The sequence below is a fragment of the Podarcis filfolensis genome (genome assembly GCF_964270895.1).
Source record: "Podarcis filfolensis genome assembly, chromosome: 3".
NCBI classification, from domain to species: Eukaryota; Metazoa; Chordata; class Lepidosauria; order Squamata; family Lacertidae; genus Podarcis; species Podarcis filfolensis.
This window is the reverse complement of record NC_139606.1, coordinates 61312396-61330225: the sequence shown is the minus strand read 5'-3', so window position 1 is coordinate 61330225 and position 17830 is coordinate 61312396. Positions and strand designations below refer to the sequence as shown.

Below are 17830 nucleotides of genomic sequence, written 5' to 3'. Positions count from 1 at the left end.
CTTGTCCCTGCACCTTCCTGGTAAGCGACAATGATGCCACTGTCAGGAGAGTGACAATGCAACACCGCCCCAGCATGCCAGTTGCTCCTGAGAATATGAACAGCCCCTGTGTGTTATTATTATTTATTTATATACCACCCTATACTCTCAGGTCTCAAGGCAAGGTTCTATGCAAATAGAAAAACAGCCAAATGAGGACAGAGCCATTCCCAGATTCTCTGCATACTCAGGACAAACTCAAAAGTAAATACAGTATGGGTATAATTTCTTCATTCTACCTTTTAGTTTCTGCTGATTTTCTGTGGTTAGCAATGTGCACAAGTACTGATCACATGAGCTGCCCTGGTCTTAGAGGTATGTCTCACACCAGTATCCACAAGATGCTTCCATCTTTCAACATTTTCTTTTGCCACACAGACCTCTGAAAAAAATTCTGTGGGAGCCCATGATGAGAGTAAGTCCCATTGAACTCACTAGAGTTTTCCTCTTGAGTAGACAAGTATAAGATTTATTTTCACATTGGAAGTCTCCCAAAGGGGAATTAGCACCAGGGATTTTTCATAGCCTGTTACTCTTTTTGTAAACTTGTTTGCTTTTTCACCTTCTGTAGTCAGCACACATGTTTACTTGGGAGTATTCGGTTTTCAGGAAAGCCTTCTTTCCTGAAGTGCATCCATCATATTCCTGAGGATACTGTCTTTTGCAAATAAAGTTTCTCGCTCTTGTGTTGGGGAAAAAAAAGGCTTGCTAAAGGCTATGAGTTTGAGGAAACAATGTTTGCTTTTATTTTCTCCTTCTATGCAGTTTTTCAGTTTAAATAGCCACTGTGCTAGAGCAGTTTCCAATGTCTAACTTCTCCTGGGATGACCTGGCTCTGGGAGGAGGACAGGAAGACACTTTCTGCCTATTGAACCAGCTTCTGAGTTAAAGCTCTGTGAATGCACTCTGAAACATCTGGCCTCTGCTATCATGCTGAATCATCGTTGGAAGTAATTAGCCTTTATTTAAGGATTTCTAGGCCACCTTTTAGGGCAAAATCTCCACAAGGTGGCTTTAGTAAAACAGTTATAGCGTATTTCAAAAGACTACAATTTAAAATAGAGTAAAACAATTTATTTAAATATTTGATGGTCATCTCCCCCTCTATTTCTCCATTTTTTTGTTCATGTTTTTACAAATGTGCAAGAGAGAAAATCTAGCCTGGTCAGCTACGTAGCGGACACAAATACCACAGGTGCAGCTTCCCCAGTTAATCTCCAGACCATGGAAGCAAATTGTTCAGGATGTTTAGCTTTTCAGCCATTTCTTAACAAAATATAAAGCCCCCTAAAACATGCCGTGGCCTCTTTAGGGTTGGGAAAGTTGTTAGGTTGCCTCAGAACTGGCTGCATCACATACATTCTACCATTGTTATTTTCTTGCTACTGGTGTTTTTTTATTTGGACATGTCGGCACTTCACTATGTTCGTGCAATTTGCTTTCCATATTGTAGTGTTTAGCAGTTTAGTGCTAAGTGCACAAAACTCTATTTAGTAATCTAGGTATCACTGACACTGAAAGAATCCAAGTACCTGCATTCTTCTTCTACAATTTTTGCTGGAGCGTGTCATTTTTAATTTATTAACAAAGCTTACCCTTCAAATTTATGATGCTGTGCTGATGGTTTATGGGTTAGTTATTTAAGTATGCCGCCCCCTCCCCCCTGTCTTGCATACAATACAGCTCCCCACTGGAGCTGATTCAGTGAACAGAGTTGTCTGAAAACAAGAGTGTATGCATGCAGTTGCGTTGTATGTCTGGTCACCCATAGCGTTTTACCCTGAATGACCTTCAGGCTGTGTGGGAAATAACACGTAAAGTGCTTGATCTGCTTTGGGTGGTTTAAATGGCTCTTTGAAAATGGCAACCAAAAGAAGGGAAAGCAGGGGGAAGAATATAATATGAATGTTTTTAAAATGCTTGCTATAAAAAGTGACAGATGGATGGAAGACTCCAAACCTGATCAACTGCTAGGAGACAGTAAGTGTCAGGGAACTGACATCGGAGCCAGAAGTGGAGGCAGGTCTCCCAAGCGATGCCGGAGAAGGGCCAAGCAGGGAGAGAGGGGACTCATCAGCTGGGGAAGGAAATCAGCGTAACACCAGGGATAAAGGGGGGCGGAGGGGGGAATCGGAGAGAGGGCTCCAGGACTCTTCGCTGGAGACCAGCGGGGAGAGCACAGGTCCTCCGCTACCCACACCCACCCTGTGCAGAAGACTTCCGCGCAGGGAAAGTAGGCGTAGACTTGGCGTCAAAGAACTTCTTTGCTGGAAGAAGTTCAAGAAACGCCCACTGACGGATTCTGCTAGCGACTGAACAGCCACGAAGTGAAGGGCTGTCCAGCCAGGAAAGGTTTAACCAGGCTACCTAGCCAGGAGTGGCGGCAACTTACGCACGAGCAACCCCATATAACCATTACAGTAAGTTTCATTGGCGTGCCCCATATTTCAAAGCATGACATTGTTTAGTAAAATACAGTTAGCTGATGGGCTGCTTTAAAAACAAAACAAAAAAACAACCCTGTCCCTCTTCTATTTGCTAACTTGAAAGGAAAACACAAAGGTGATAACTGGTGGCTTTTGCTGCAATTATGGGATTTAAAATATTCTATGTTGCCATATTTCATGGGAAGTGTCATTCAGGTAAGACGCCATGGACGAAACGATATTCATTATGTGAGATTTTGGTTAACCTTAATAAACAAAACACTGCCATTATTAATTTTGTCTACTATATGGACTTAACTATTTGGCCATGTTTTTAAACAAGCATGGTAATTAATTGTAACTAATTGCACTGTAATTAATGCATTGTAACTAATACAATATTCTTCAAGTCTGAATGCACCCTTAGACTGTCCTACTGAGATTTCAGGTTTCTTAACATAGTGCCAATATAACAAAGTGCTACTGGCAAATTGTTGCAGTTTAAATCAGGTATGGTATTAAGAAGCAAGAAACAGTTCCTTTGTTGAACTGCCAACAATGATACTGATGATATAACATTTAGCATGATCTTCTCCCCCCAGCACAATATTTTCTTAGGCTTGAGAGTTGAAAGCATTGCAGGAATTTGAAAGTCATACTATGCTTGTTTTAAAACAGACTGTTCCAATATTTATTCTAATTTTTGTTTATTGTAGCATAAAATGACAAATTTCTTTAATTTGTATAGAAAAGGATTATTCTCCTTTTGGGGTACGTGATGAAGGAATAGAAACCAGCAATAATGCTTTTGTAACTAAAGTTATTGATCATTCTTATAATCTATGATCTACTATCCATATGCTATTTTAAAAATAAATCAAAAAGACATAAATGCACTGCTGAAACATTCTACATTTTGTGAAATAATTCATGCTTGGAATATATAGCTGTACATAAAGCTTTACGTATTTTGAGCACATTAATTCAGTCCCCCCCCACACTTTTTTTTAGACTGTTTGTGGTTTTAACAGTTAGGCCTTTACCAGGGCTGGAGAAATCCCAAGACACATAAGAAATCAGAGGTTTACATTGTGGATTTTAAATGGTATCTTTTCATCCTTACTCTGTATACAGCTGGTATCCAGCAGTTTAAAATATTTTTCCAAATCTAGAAGGGGAGGGACACAAATCCCCAGTGACAATTAAGGGAGGTAACCAATGTTGTGTCCTCCAGGTGTTGTAGTTTACAACTCCCTTCATGGCTGAGCTGACGGGGGTTGATGGGAGTTGAAGTCCAACACAGGCCCATTAGCCTCCATGAGTCAGTTGCTACACACGGCAGGCAGGCTAAGGACAGCTGGGAGAAGCTGCAAATCTGGGCCTCTAGAAGTGCACCATTCAGTGCTTCCTGCACTTGCCACCTTCAACTAACATCTAGCAAGAGCAGGGCCACCACTGCCACTTCCTACTCCTCTCCAGCCCCCTTTTTCTCTCCCCTGCTGCCTCCACCATGCTGGGGCTACCACCTCCAGTCACCTCAAGTGGGAGGAAGATCCCCACCGTTTTCTGTTATGCCTTAGGCAGCAAAATGTCTTGGGCCAGCCATGGTCCAACATCTGGAAAGCACTACTTTGACCACCCCTGAAAACACAAAAAGAGCTGCCCAGCTTGGTATGATTGCCACCATGTTTCAAATAAGTCTTATCAAAATAAACATATTCCTTAATAAAAAGTGTTTGGGACAAAAATTTCATGCCAAGATAAATGTTTGTTTATATACACTAAAACACCTTGATGAAGCTCATTGCAAACCTCTCTTTGGGTTTGTAGAGGGGAAGAAGCCTCCTAGACATCACAGAAGTTTCTCACAAATTTCATCTCCCAGGTTACTGAGAGGAGCCATGATGCTTTAGAGACAGTTTAATTTTTATAGCCTGGGCATGCAATTCTAGCTCTTTGACAGTTCTTTTAAAAATGGTCAAATACATCAGATATCCCAATTCCCACTATAAACTGCCAACCTTTATTTTGAAAATTAGGCTCATCTTAGTAAGAATGTGTTTGTCTAACGGAAACATTTTCACACATAGTTCCCAAATTAGAGAGACTCTTGACTTTCCGGTAGTATTTTGTGCAACTGAAGCAAAAGGTATATTTGAGAAATTTAATCTTAAATCCTTACAAGAGCCCAAGTTCGTATGCACTATAGTGTTGTTTTTCTTTGGGGAAGGGTCATAACTCAGTGGTAAAGCATTTGTTTTACGTGCAGAAGGTCCTAGATTCAACCCCCAGCATCTCTAGGTAGGTCTGAGGCCCATTTGAAACCCAGGAGATCCACTGCCAGTCAGTGTAGACAATACTGAACTATATAGACTGCTGCCCTGACACTCTATTATGTTCCTATGGTTAAAGTTATGGTTGTCTGGTAGCAGCTGCATTTAGCTCATTCTCTATGTGATGTTGTGCCCTGAATAGCAGTCTGTTTTCTGACAGAGAAGAAAATCACTTGAGACCGGTCAAGTAACGATATGTGTTTCCATTCTCTATCTATGTAACTGATTCAACATGGCTTTCTCTCTCCTGCATCTTTTGTGCTGTAGCATTTCTGCCATTTCCTGCCATGTTCAATGCTCATCCAAAGCATCTTAAGGGGCATAGCTCCTCTTAACTTTTGTAAAGAACAAGAGCAGTATCACGCAAACGGAGCTCATCACAGACTATGGGCAGTTACAGCCTCAGTTTTAGTTGAGCCTTTGGTATGAAGCAGAGTTCAGCCCGGCCAAAAAACCACATGTTGGCTGCAGAACATCATTTCTAATTAAAGGAGAGACTGGTTGAAATGTTCTTCTATCTTGTGCTTTCTGTACTTAATGATTTCAGATCAAAAATTGTTCTGGTAATGAAGATTCTGATTCCAATTCTAAATTCCAGTCTCTCTCTCTATTTCTCTCTTTAAATACATGTTTAAATATTAAAAATATTACAATATTGTCAGCATAGCATATAAATTCACTTCATCACTGTATTTATCATTCCAATACATAATGAAAATAATTCAATTTTTCAAATTGATGGACTCATGTTTATGAAAACTTCTGCCATAACAGATTTGTCATCCTTTAATACTACAATCTTAGGATTATCTACTCAAAAGTAAACCTCATTTCTTTCAATGGGACTTGCGTCCAGGTAAATGTGTATAGATTGCAGCCAAAGTATTGTGACAATTTACTCTATAATCCTGTAGTTGGTTACCTTAGAGTAAGTGAAGTTGAACTCAGTGGGACTTACTGAGTAAACATGAATGGACATGCTTTGTTTTTTCCCTCTTTTCACAGAGATGAACAAAATTTATATAGGGAAATTATATGCCGCCTCACATTTCAAATAAAATCTCTAAGAGGTATTCAGCATCCTCATAGTTTCACAAATGAAAGTCTTATAGGAAAAAATACAGTAAAATGAATTTCATTTCAGAGCAGCACAGATAATTATTAGATAAGAGATCCTCTTAAACATCCATATAAACTGAAAGGACTAATAATAATAGTACAATTTAGACATTACTGCTGTTGTCCAATGTGCACATCCTCTGGCTTTCCCTCATGCCTAAAGGAAGACCCCTCCCACTCCTAAAATTAAATTTGAAAGATACTTTCTAGTGTACCAAATAGAAGCTTATTTCAAGCCTAATCACAGTGCAGGTTGGTGTTGGGGGAGCTATCTGCGGACGGAAAGGTTAACTATTCCCTCCGAAGCTGTGAAACCCCCTCCCCTTGCTGAAAAAGTCCCACCACCACCACCACAATTAGGCTTCAAGGAAGTATTCTATTGTTGGCAATGGAAGGCTTTTTCAAGCTGAATTGAGGAAAGGGTAATTTTGGGGATCATAATTGTTGCAGTGCCTAAAGAGTGCCCACCACTGTTTTTCTGGTTTATAGGTATGCCCATGCCCCTCCCCAAAGTTGGCAGTCCCTTGTGTGTGCTATGCTGAGCTAGATGGTCTGACTCAACTATAAAGCAGCTTCCTCTGTTCCTTCCTAGACTTGATTTAAACAGAGGCAGGAAAATTTCCCAACAGTAATACTTAGGTGAAGCTTACCAGAACAAATATTACCGAGGAAGCATTAGATAGCAGAAGGGGAAGAACAGTCAGCCGTAATTTTATCAACCTACTGTCTAGAGAGTCCAAATTGGCGGATCTTGAACAGTAGCCATCTCTATAGTCCTGCTGACTCTACTTCTTTCGATAGATGTTAATTTTATATACATTAATCTTCAGCACAGCATATCAAATTGTTGGACACATAGCTTTTAAAAAAGGAAAGCTGTGTAAGATGAGCTGTTTTCCAGAAAGGCAGAATGCAGCTTTCATTTCTTAAAAGCTTTTAGAGTGCAGTATTGTTAAAAGCAGTATGGACAAGCGAAGCAGTGATAAAGGAGCTATTTACTTGCCTTGTTTTTTGGCTTTTTGTTGCATACAAATGTGTTCAGTATTTTACATTTCACTCAGTCTTTTCTTTCTTTCCTTTCTTTCCTTGTTGTAGTCCAACAACATCTGGGTGGCCACAAATTTCCCATCCCTGCTTTAGAAACTTGCAGAGCATATTCCTCCTCCTCTCTCAAATACCACAAGAGTGAAATAGTTCCCAGCTCAGTTCCTATATTGGTTATAAGCGTCAGGCCCTGATCAATGCATTTATCAAGAACCAGAGCAGCAATACCGTTGGAGAGGAAAGCCACCTGCTCTCTCCCTGCCATTTTTCCATCACAGCCAGCAAGTTACCTTAATGGTCACACCTCTGCCCTCTCCTGTGCTATTTCATTTCTTGGTGAATATTTGAAGCAGAGCTGAGACAATAGTGGCTTGCTGAAGTCTCTGCCTCAGTAAAGCCTAGCCAGAAAATGGTCTATCCACCCACCCTTTATGCCGCAGAGGACTGTAACAGACTGCAGTTTCCATCTATGCTTCTTACCATGGTTTCTCGTTGGGCGCGATATACAAAATGGCTTCCAGAAGTTTAATACTTTAGATGGAGTTTTGTTCTCTAAATCTATTTCACCCATTCTTTGCCTCAGTACCCAAACATGTGATTTGTTTTTTTCCTTGTGGCTTTGGTGCACCTCCTTCCTTTATCCAAGGATTATAATAATTGCCTATTATCAATCCTGTAGATTGTTGCTAAAATTACTGAACTAATGTGTGTTAGACTTCAAATAATATGCTGCATGTAAGTTGATTATTTTTGTGGTTGGGGGCAGGCTTTTTCCTCTGTGATGGAAGAATTCCTTTTTTTCTCTCCATAGAAAGTGCTATGATCCAGCAAAGGTTCTACGTGTGAGGAGGGAGGGAGAGCAGTTTTCACAAATTCTGCTTCTCTCAGCACCACCTTCCAGGCTGTTCCAGGCAGTTTGCCAGCCCCCCAGTAGTTTTTCAGAAGGCACAGGGCAGGAGACTTCACAGGAGAAGAGGAATGAATGAAAGTCACTTCCTAACCCTTTCCTCTTGCACAGATAGAACTCTTCTAGACACAAGTCTGCATCTAATCCATTATTATTTTCAGGTTAACAAGAATTAAATCCATCCCGTCCATTCTGAGTACTGGTTTAAATACCATTGGGTTTTTTTAAAATGGCATTTATTTGCCCATGGATCTGTGTAGGATTGAGACCAATGGCTTAGAGCAAAAAGATGTAGATCAAAATGTTTCATCTTAATGTACTGCAGTGTGGCAATCAGGAAAGTGTGGTGTGGAAGCCATGATCTTCATTATTATGGAAAGTGCTTAGCCAGAGCAGTATTTGATACTGTGTGTGTGTGTGTGTGTGTGTGTGTGTGTGTGAGAGAGAGAGAGAGAGAGAGAGAGAGAGAGAGAGCACGCAATATTAATGCAATTGACCTGAAGGGACAGGAGATACCATTCATTAATTTTATACCATCTCTTATAGCCGTAAAACAATTAAATTATGATTTTAAAGCCCTTCGGTTTATTTTTCTGTGCCTCTCATTCCTCCAATACAGGGATGGATTTCAGCTTAATTCATTGTACTGATGTGCTGTTTTCTGTTGTATTAAGGTCTGCTTTTAATATGGCTTTGTTTATTTTTAATGCAATTGTATTGCTTTTAAATTGTTTTGTGTCTCTTTGATTCTTAAAACAGAAAAGCAGATGTTTTTAATGTGTCTTCACGGTCCTTCTATCATAACAGAATATGAACTGCTTTTTGAGTATAAATGATGCTTTTTTTAAAAAAGAGAAGGGTGTATCTTTCAAACTTTAAGGGAAACAATTCATTTTAATGTAGTGCATATGGTGAGATTTCTTGCTACTTCTTGTGTCTTCACTTTGAGTTGGTCTCAAAAAATACTAGGGACACAGATTTTTCTGTTTTCCATTCTATTTGGCTGTAACCTGCTGCTACCACCACTGAATAATGTTCATTTGAGACTTGTTGCTGCAAATATCTGCGTCTGGTGCCAGATTTTAATATGCTGTGACACTCACATCATCATGTTGATATAGCAGATGAATTACCTTGTCACTCCCTGTACCAGGATTGACTAAATCAGGACATTGCTGAAATATTTTGTAAGATTGTCATAACATGAATTAAGCCAGGTGAAACATAGGATGACACAGCTGTATGCAGGGAGGGGAGGTTTGTTATGAATGAAGGTATTTTGCAATTGCTCACGTCTTCTGCCTCAAATACATTTTTTACTTACTGTACTGTTCCTTAGGATTGTAGCTGCTTGCACTGTATATAAATTAAACATTGTGTTTCAAAGAATGTTGTTTTCTTAGCTGCAGTACCCAAAGGCAAACTCATAAAACAGTTCATTTCAAAACCAAGGTTGCTTTAATAAAAGCAGCATGATTTCTATAAATTAAAGCAGCCTGAAAACAATTCCTTACCATGTCCTTGCAAGTAGATGTGGGTTTTGTGCTGTTTTAACCTATCCTTGAACAAGAAAGCATTGTGAGGATATTACAAACATGAAGGCCAGTGGTGGAACAACATAAAGCTTCATTTTTATAGAATTACTGTTATAGATGTAGATGAAACAGTTATAGATAAGGAGGGTCAGAATTAGAACTCCAATGATCAGGGTTTATTTTTTATGATAAAAGTATGCAGATTTGATGAACAGAAACTGAAGTGTTTTTAGCAGAATTTAAAAATTAAATATAATTTCTTAAAAATGGCAGTGCTTTTAGCTTTTGCATGTCACTAGTACTACAAGTGCATGAAGTTGCCAGTGTCCTGGATTGTGTTCAGTTGTGACCATGAACCTCTCATACAAGACGGATACCTGATTTTCACTTGTGCTCTTGTAGCCTCTGGAAATCTCCTGGGAGACTTTTCAGAACAGCATAAAGTATGACACAGAGGTAGTATGTAGACGGGGCTGGCAAAAATTGGATTCCTTGCCTTGTACAAGCAGAAAACTGTTCCACTGACTAAAGCAAAGGCAGCCTTGGATCTCAGCCTTGGATCTTGTATTTGCATTACCGGGAACAGACATTATGTAGCATCTGTAATTGTGCCAATTCTGCTGACTGAAGTGATTGGGTGGTCACATATGTGGACAAGGTGATTTCGTAGGTTTTCATGTGCTTCAGGGCTTGTTCTAAAATACAACTCTTATTTTTTAGATGAGTTTGGTTCACACATCTGGCATGTTTATTCATTGCTTTACATTTAAAATTAGTGTATGTGCCTTCATTTTTAATGTACCAGTGCTTCTGAAGAGCAGTCTAATTAGGCATTTCTTGCCCTTTTTTGAACTTGGGCCCATCTTATTTACTTTCATCATCTTCTAGCTCCTGCCCCCCTGCTCTGTGATGTGGGCAGCCATTTATTCAGTCTCTTCTATGAGATTTCAGGGCTTTCTAAATTTTTCTTGGGGCAGGAGGTATGTCACAAAGAACATTGGTCATAAAATTTAGGATTGGATGAGTGCAAGCTGGCAGGCGCAGGAGCAGCTAACAAAACTTTCATTGCAGAATTGAATATTGGCTGGCGTTAAAACTGCTTAGGGAAGCTAGAAAAGATGCTTTTCAGCCCAGGTGGGCAACTTCAGTTTGACAATGACACAGCCTTCATTCATGACTGAAACATAATGCTGCAGCAATAACAATTCATTGTAATCTTCCTTGATTCTAGAGGAGAAAAAACAAACAAGCGTAATAACTGAGATGGAGTTGTACCGTCTTAAGAATTGGGTTTAGTTTTCAGATATTTTTAGATCCAGCGTTGCTGATGGATGCCCTAGTGTTTTCGATAACTTGTAGTGACTTTCATCAATGTCAGTTCAGTTGCTATGACAGCTGCATTGCGTTTTGGAAAGTACTTTATTCTGTGTTGTAACATCCATGCTAGTGAATGGCAAGAAGTGTTTGCATGTGGTTTTGCTTTTTTGAAAGGGCCCAGAAACTACAACTGGTTCAGAGTCCATGGGCCAGATTATTAACCGCTACAGTCTTCTTTAACTGAATGTTAAAAGACTTTCAGTGGGCTCCCAGTTAATTTCCAGTCCAGTTCAAAGTGCTGATATTTACATTTGAAGCCCTAAATGTCCTACCTGCTAAAGAAAATCAAATTCTGAGGTCACCCCCACTAAGCTCAGGCAGATGGCTCTTTCCTCTCCTTTGAACTGCTCCTATGGAACTCTCTTCCTAGGTATACTTGCTGTGACTTCGGATAGAATCTGAAGACAGAGTCATCATGACTGCCTACATAGTCATTTGTGTTGCACAGCCTAAGTCACACACACGTATGCAGACTGCTAGCTAGGAGGAATCAGGTTGCTTCTGCACTAGCTTCCCCTTTGATATTGCCAGCCTTGGTTACTCACTTTTTTGTGGACAACCCAGATTGTGTCATTGATAAATCATTACATCCCAGTGTTGTGTTTTCTGTCTTAATTGTCCTCCCATCTTTTCATGGACCTGTTGATTTGTGTCATTAAAAAAAAAAAGTTAAAATGCAATTTTAGTCCAAGCCTGTCAAATGTTGAAAGACAAACATCTTTCAGGGCTATTAATTAAAAGTTTCCTCCTTGCTGGTTCTGCCCTTTCTTTCCCATCCTGTTGACTGTGGCTCAGGGAGCATTAATGAATATCCTGTATATCACTCCTCAGATAACCTATTTTAGGATTGTGCTGTAGTGTTATTTGCCCCTGGTTATCAGTTTCTCTTCCAAAGTGGTGTCTGTGCTTTCCATTCCTTTTTTATTTTCATTTTTATATAGTGAAACAGCCGTATTATCCTAAATCAAAATTTAAACAAAAAACAGTGGGGAAATTCCCTTAGCCACATCCAACGGGAATTGATAAAATAGGCTGGAAACTATACGCAGAAAGCTTTTTAAGTAACATTGGCTGAACAGAATGTGCTTCTGAGTAAACATTACTAGAAGAATCTTAGCCACAGAGAAAGACTTTGGTGGAAATATTAGAGGCTGTAGAGGTTCTGTGTTTGAATTCTATATTTAGATGATTGAAGAAAGGGCTCAGAGGTGCTTAAGGGGATTGAGTGTGGAACCAATCATTTTATTTGTTCTGAATTGATTCCTTGGAAGAATTGTTTCCCAGTTCACAACTTTGGCTTGTATCGTGGTATGGTCTTATTGTCAGAAATTGATTGCCAGTTGAGGTGGAGAGCACCAGCTTCTCAACAGGTGGATCACTGTTGGTTACTGGGAAGGAGAGGAGAGTGGCAAGGCAGTGGGAAGTTTTACCAGTGCATTTGCCCCACGCTGATCTCCCTGCCACCTCACCCTCGCATCATTCCTTGCAAGCAATAGTGACCCACCTGCTGGGAAGCTGGGATGGTGGGTCCACCCCACCCAGTGAGCCACTTCTGGTTTGTTTTCGTTTTTGAATATTTGACACATTCTTTACCAGCTCTGTAAAGGTAAAGGGACCCCTGACCATTAGGTCCAGTCGTGGCCGACTCTGGGGTTGCGGCGCTCATCTCGCTTTATTTGCCGAGGGAGCCAGCATACAGCTTCCAGGTCATGTGGCCAGCATGACTAAGCCGCTTCTGGCAAACCAGAGCAGCGTACGGAAACGCCATTTACCTTCCCGCTGGAGCGGTACCTATTTATCTACTTGCACTTTGACGTGCTTTCGAACTGCTAGGTTGGCAGGAGCAGGGACCAAACAATGGGAGCTCACCCCATCGCAGGGATTCAAACCACCGACCATCTGATTGGCAAGTCCTAGGCTCTGTGGTTTAACTCACAGTGCCACCCGCATCCCTTACCAGCTCTTTAAGGCCACATAAACGTAATGAAGCAGGATCTGCGTGAGCATCTTGCACCCACACAGCTTTTTTTTTTTTTTTTTTTTGTCCATCTTCTTTCATTCCTTTGCTCAAGCGGGGAAATAAACCAGGAAGCAGCAGTTAATCGTAGCTTCCCAAGCTACATTATGTAGTTAATGGCTTCCTAACAAGACACCATTCAAAAGCACGAAACATGGTACAGTAATTCCAATAGTTAAAGCTCTGTTACTGGTTTACAGCCTTAAACTTATTATTTAGGTTGGTTTATAACACAAGAAAAGAAGGGATGAAACCATATAATAGAAAGTACAAATAATCTAGAATAGCTCATCTGGCTCTTTCTCTCCCCATTCGGTTTGCATCTGTTGCTCAGGATCCTGTGTGTGCAGTATAACAATGGCTGCTGCATGTAAACCTGCTCACTGTCCTTCTCACTGCAGCATGACCAGACTCAACTGGGTGTAGGGCAAGATGATGTTCAGACTGGATACAAGGTGAGGTGGGCCACAGGGTTCTGGCTAGAGCTCTGGGACACACAGAGCAAGCTAAAATTGAGCCCTTCTCCAGCAGTAGCACCAGGTACAACATAACTGTTAGTGCCACCTGTGCTGCAGGATGCTGCTGTACTTAAAAGGACTCAATCTTTTTCTACAAAACTCCTATTGCAACAGAGCAAGGGAGGGTCAGGTATTCTAGGGTCTTCTAGAGAGGCTTTAGGGTCTTCTAGAGAGGATAGCAGTGGCACATTCTTGGGCTGGGAAGACACCACCACCTACCCCAGGTTCCTCTGGTACCAGTGCCTCTGGGGATGGCCCTGCATGCTCTTCCTTTCAGCCTCTATCACCTGATGAGGAGTCTGACTCTCAGTTCATGACACATATGTGTTAAGATCACCTACAAAGACTCTTCTCTAGGTGCTCCGGTTGCCTGAAGACTGGTGGGTGGTGTCTGCTGACAGGACCTTCTCAGTTGTGGTTCCTAGTCGGGGGTGGGGTACTTGGGAGTTTCACATTTTTTACCTTTAAGCGCCACAGGAGGACCTTTATATCTTCCCAGAACTTTTTAAAATTCTAGTTTAGTTTGATTTTATTTTGTGGCCTTGCTCATGTTTTCTCTTTAATCAAACATTTTTTTTTGAAGTTATATTGTCATTGGTTAGTTGTTGTTTTTTAACTACCAAAGATAATACAATTTCAAATAATTAATAAATAGAATTTTGGCAGTGGCTATGAGATATTTGTTCCCATGGAATCTCATGTGACAAAGTGTCCATTTGCATTACCTTAAAAGGGGGAGGGATGACTGCAAATGAAGCAACAGGTGTGCTGGACTCAGTAACAGCTCCAGCGGAGGCAGTGGAGCTCACCTGCTGGACAGTTCCAGGGCTGTTAATCTAAAGCAGTGGTTCTGAATCTTGCTCACATTCAGAGAACACTTTCCAAGTTGACTGGTCTGCTGAGGGACCTGATCCTATGCAGACAGAGTGAATAGGCAAAGAACGCTTTCCTATGGCTGTGTATTGTCGGTGAAAATTGGGAGCTGCCTGAGTTAATTGATGGATAAAAATATATCGGCACAGGAAAAGGAATTAAGCAGATGGAAGTGTAAATCATTGCCCTGTTTGTAATAATAAATGTTTGTACTCATTGATTCTTTTAAAAGTAGCTTATGTTTGTAAGAACATTTTCAGACTACATCAGGGAACCCTTTTCCCCCACATTGATTTGGCTGACTCTCTCCTGAAGTACTTGTTTTTGGACCACGTTCAAATACAGCAGCTTAGTCTCTGAATTTAACATTTGGTGCTTTCTGCCAATTTTAAGGAAGTGATTAACCTTGAACTTCCCACAAACAATAAAACCTTTTCAAATACTATTGGATTTTAAAGTTTATTAAATCCCCATGAGGGGTTCATAGAAGAGAGCTTCTCTCTTTGGAAGATAGGGAGAGCTTTATACCAAGTCGTACCAATGGCCCTTCTAGCTCAGTATTGTCAACTCTGACTGGCAGTAGCTCTCCAGGGTTTCAGGGTGGGAGTCTTTCCCACTGAGCTATGGCTCTTCCCTCTTGAGTCTTGAGATGCCCCCTTTCTAGTATTGGACCATCTGGTGTGTACAGGTATCATTGTCTTAATTACTACCCATTTCTTATGGCAGTGGTTTGTATTTCATATGTAGTGGGGGCGATGATTGAACAGGGAGAATATGTAGGAAGAAAAGAGGTGGCAAGAGGCAGTAAAGAAGGACTGCATCTTTCATAATGGCAGCATGTACTTGGTTATCAGGTTGTATGTATTCTGTAATAGAATTTAAAATAAAACTTGCTCATGTAACTCAAATTCTACAGCCTGCACAAATAGATGTAACTGCTCATTCTGCACAATCCACTCCACTTCTAATAGCCATGGAATGAGCAGAAGGCCCTGAATTCCTAGCCAATGGAAATCCCGTAGAACCCCTTCTCTGCAGAGTTGCACTGCGTAGTAAATTTTGCCTTGGCTTTTGAAAGGTTTGTGTGAATAGAACAAAGGTGGCTTGACTCAGTAGTAGTGGTCTGATTAACTGATATTTTTTTCTCCCTCTTTTTGTTTTAGTATCTGAAAACTCCAAAGTGGTGCAGGACAAAAAAGCTGCTCCATCCAGCCGCCCCACCTCTGCCGCTTTAGGACAGAATGCCAGCAGTGCTGGAGTCAAGCCAGGTATCAGTTTGTGAACTTTTCATTGCTTTCACCGGCCTGGGGATGTATTTTTAAAACCCCTTTTAACAATGTATTTCACCTCTTTCACAGATATTTTCAGTCACAGGTGTCACTGAACTTTTAATTACAGACGGCAACCATTTCATGGGGGGGGCATTTCTGGCCCCGCACGCATTAGCAGAGCATGTATAAGTGTGCCCCCCCCGTTCTGCATCCTGTTCTTCCCCCATTCTGCCCTTTTCCAGATCCAAAAGGACCTGCACGTTAGCAATCATGCATCAATTGGACGTGCCTAAAATGGTCGCCACCTGTATTTTCAGATATAGATAAGAAACATTGAAACAACATAGGCAAACTGATATTGTATTTGTACTATGCATTTACATAGAGCAAGACACAGTTCTTGCAAAGTCATGAAACCCAGGAAATTGATGTTCCCTTTAACGGCGTACTGTATGTACAGACAAACTATTCCTTTGCAAAGCTAAAAGATACAGATTAGGTTCAGGCATACCCTGACCAACCTCTTTGTGAATGTGCTCAGATGCCCTTGGCTCTCTGCACTTCCCGTGCTGAATATTGTAAATGTATTTCATAAGCACCAGGTGAAATGAATTTCTGTGTATGCTCAGTCTCACACTCCAGTTTTCTTTTGCTTACTTTACAGGATTCAGAGAACAAATACACTCCTAGGCTTTAATGAATATATTGTCCTAGCTGCACATTTCCTTTTTTTCTACCCTCTGGCAAGCACAGTGTTAAAGGAGTCAGGAAAGAGTTCTGTTTTCTTGAATATACACATCACTTTAACAACTGTCTGTATGCCTTCTGTTCTGCAGCTCAGATTTAAAAGGCAGTTCATTATAAATTGTGAGAAATAAAGGACTCTCAAATCCTGTGAAATGTTTCATTCCCCTATTGCATATCTTAAATTTTATATATCGAGTGACAGAACGTCAGCTGGTCAGTTGTACCCATAACACAGTTGCTGGCACCTGGGCATTCTGCCAAGTAATTAACCTTTCATTCAGTACCCCTAAAACAAAAGTTATAAAGGCAAGATCTATGGCATGTGACAACAGAGGAAAATAAGTCTTCTTATTTAAATAATGCCACCATCTTTGAGGTCTGAGAAGTACTGTGTATGAAGAGTTAGCTTTTGTTCTTGAGATCACGATGGTGTACAACATATGCTTTCACATATTGTTTGCATGGAACAAAGCATGCATTTTCTGGTAAATGCAGCTGTGTATACAGACTGTTGGTATGTAATTTGAGCAGTTTTTTGGACCAGGGTTTTTAGCACTAAATAAATAATAAATCCCTGAACATCTAACACCTGAGGTTGGATCTTGAGAAATGGCGGTTGAAGAAGGGGTGTGGAAGGTGACTTTCTGACTCCCTACACCACCAGTCACCCCCAAAGCCTTCAAACAACTTCACATGAAGGTCAGGAAACCCTACTGAATAGGTGGAGCTTCAAGATAGGGGAATAAAGATGGAGAAGATAACCCTGAAAACTGGACAGAAGCCCCTTCCATCTACCCCTTCCATCGCTGGTGTTTCTCTGGATCCAATCAATGGCCTGTTAAGTTCTTACTTAGGTAGAAATTCAGTGTCTCAGTAGTTTCACTTCACACTGAAGGGTGGAGCTCATATGAACGGTTGCTCGTCTATAAGAGAGAGAAAAAAATTGTATATGTGTGTGTGTGTGTGTGTGTGTGTGTGTGTGTGTATTCTATTTGAAAGGATTTTCATATGGGAACATCCAGTCTCACCTACTTTCTGAAGTGCTGCAACACAGACAGAAGCTGACCACCTCTTTCGGAACCGGGCCTTAAGTGTTATTCTAAGAATTAATTGGATGCCTTTCACAGTGGTTCTTTTTTTTTTAAGACAGAGAGATCCCAAGCTCATAGCAATTAAATATGTGAAAGTGATGATATGTGAAAGGTCTTAAATGGTAACATTACAGTTGCTTGTTAATTGGTTTTAGAATGTTGCTTTTTCTAATATGACATCTCAAATCTTCTTCTATTTTACAGACCCTGCGCCAGTACTGAAAGTTGATGAAAGGCAGCGACTTGCTCGAGAACGGAGAGAAGAACGGGAAAAGCTGTTAGGTGAGTCATACTCAATGTACTCTTTCTAGCTGGTGATTCTTGTCAGTTATAACATGCTTGTCATTTGACATCTATATTATACATTAAACAGCATGAGTTACAAGACTATAATTAAATGTGTACTTTTAGCCATTAAAAATAATTCATGGAATTTAATGACTAGATCTCTGAGGTCTGGTCAACACGTGGTCCTAGCACATAAGTTGTCCATGTGCTGGAGCATAGACATGTCCTCCTCACATATGATCTTG

At 40.6% G+C, this 17830-nt stretch overlaps 1 protein-coding gene across 6 annotated transcripts in view; it reads left to right on the top strand.

Annotated features, from left to right (window-relative positions):
- Positions 1-17830, top strand: part of MAP7 (microtubule associated protein 7) — a 98774-nt gene that overhangs the window by 41584 nt on the left and 39360 nt on the right. For all 6 annotated transcript variants that reach the window (XM_083607697.1, XM_083607696.1, XM_083607694.1 and 3 more), the window contains exons 2-3: positions 15352-15456; positions 17502-17579. In XM_083607697.1, coding sequence (XP_083463823.1) covers positions 15352-15456; positions 17502-17579 — 183 coding nt within the window. The remainder of the gene's footprint in view (positions 1-15351; positions 15457-17501; positions 17580-17830) is intronic.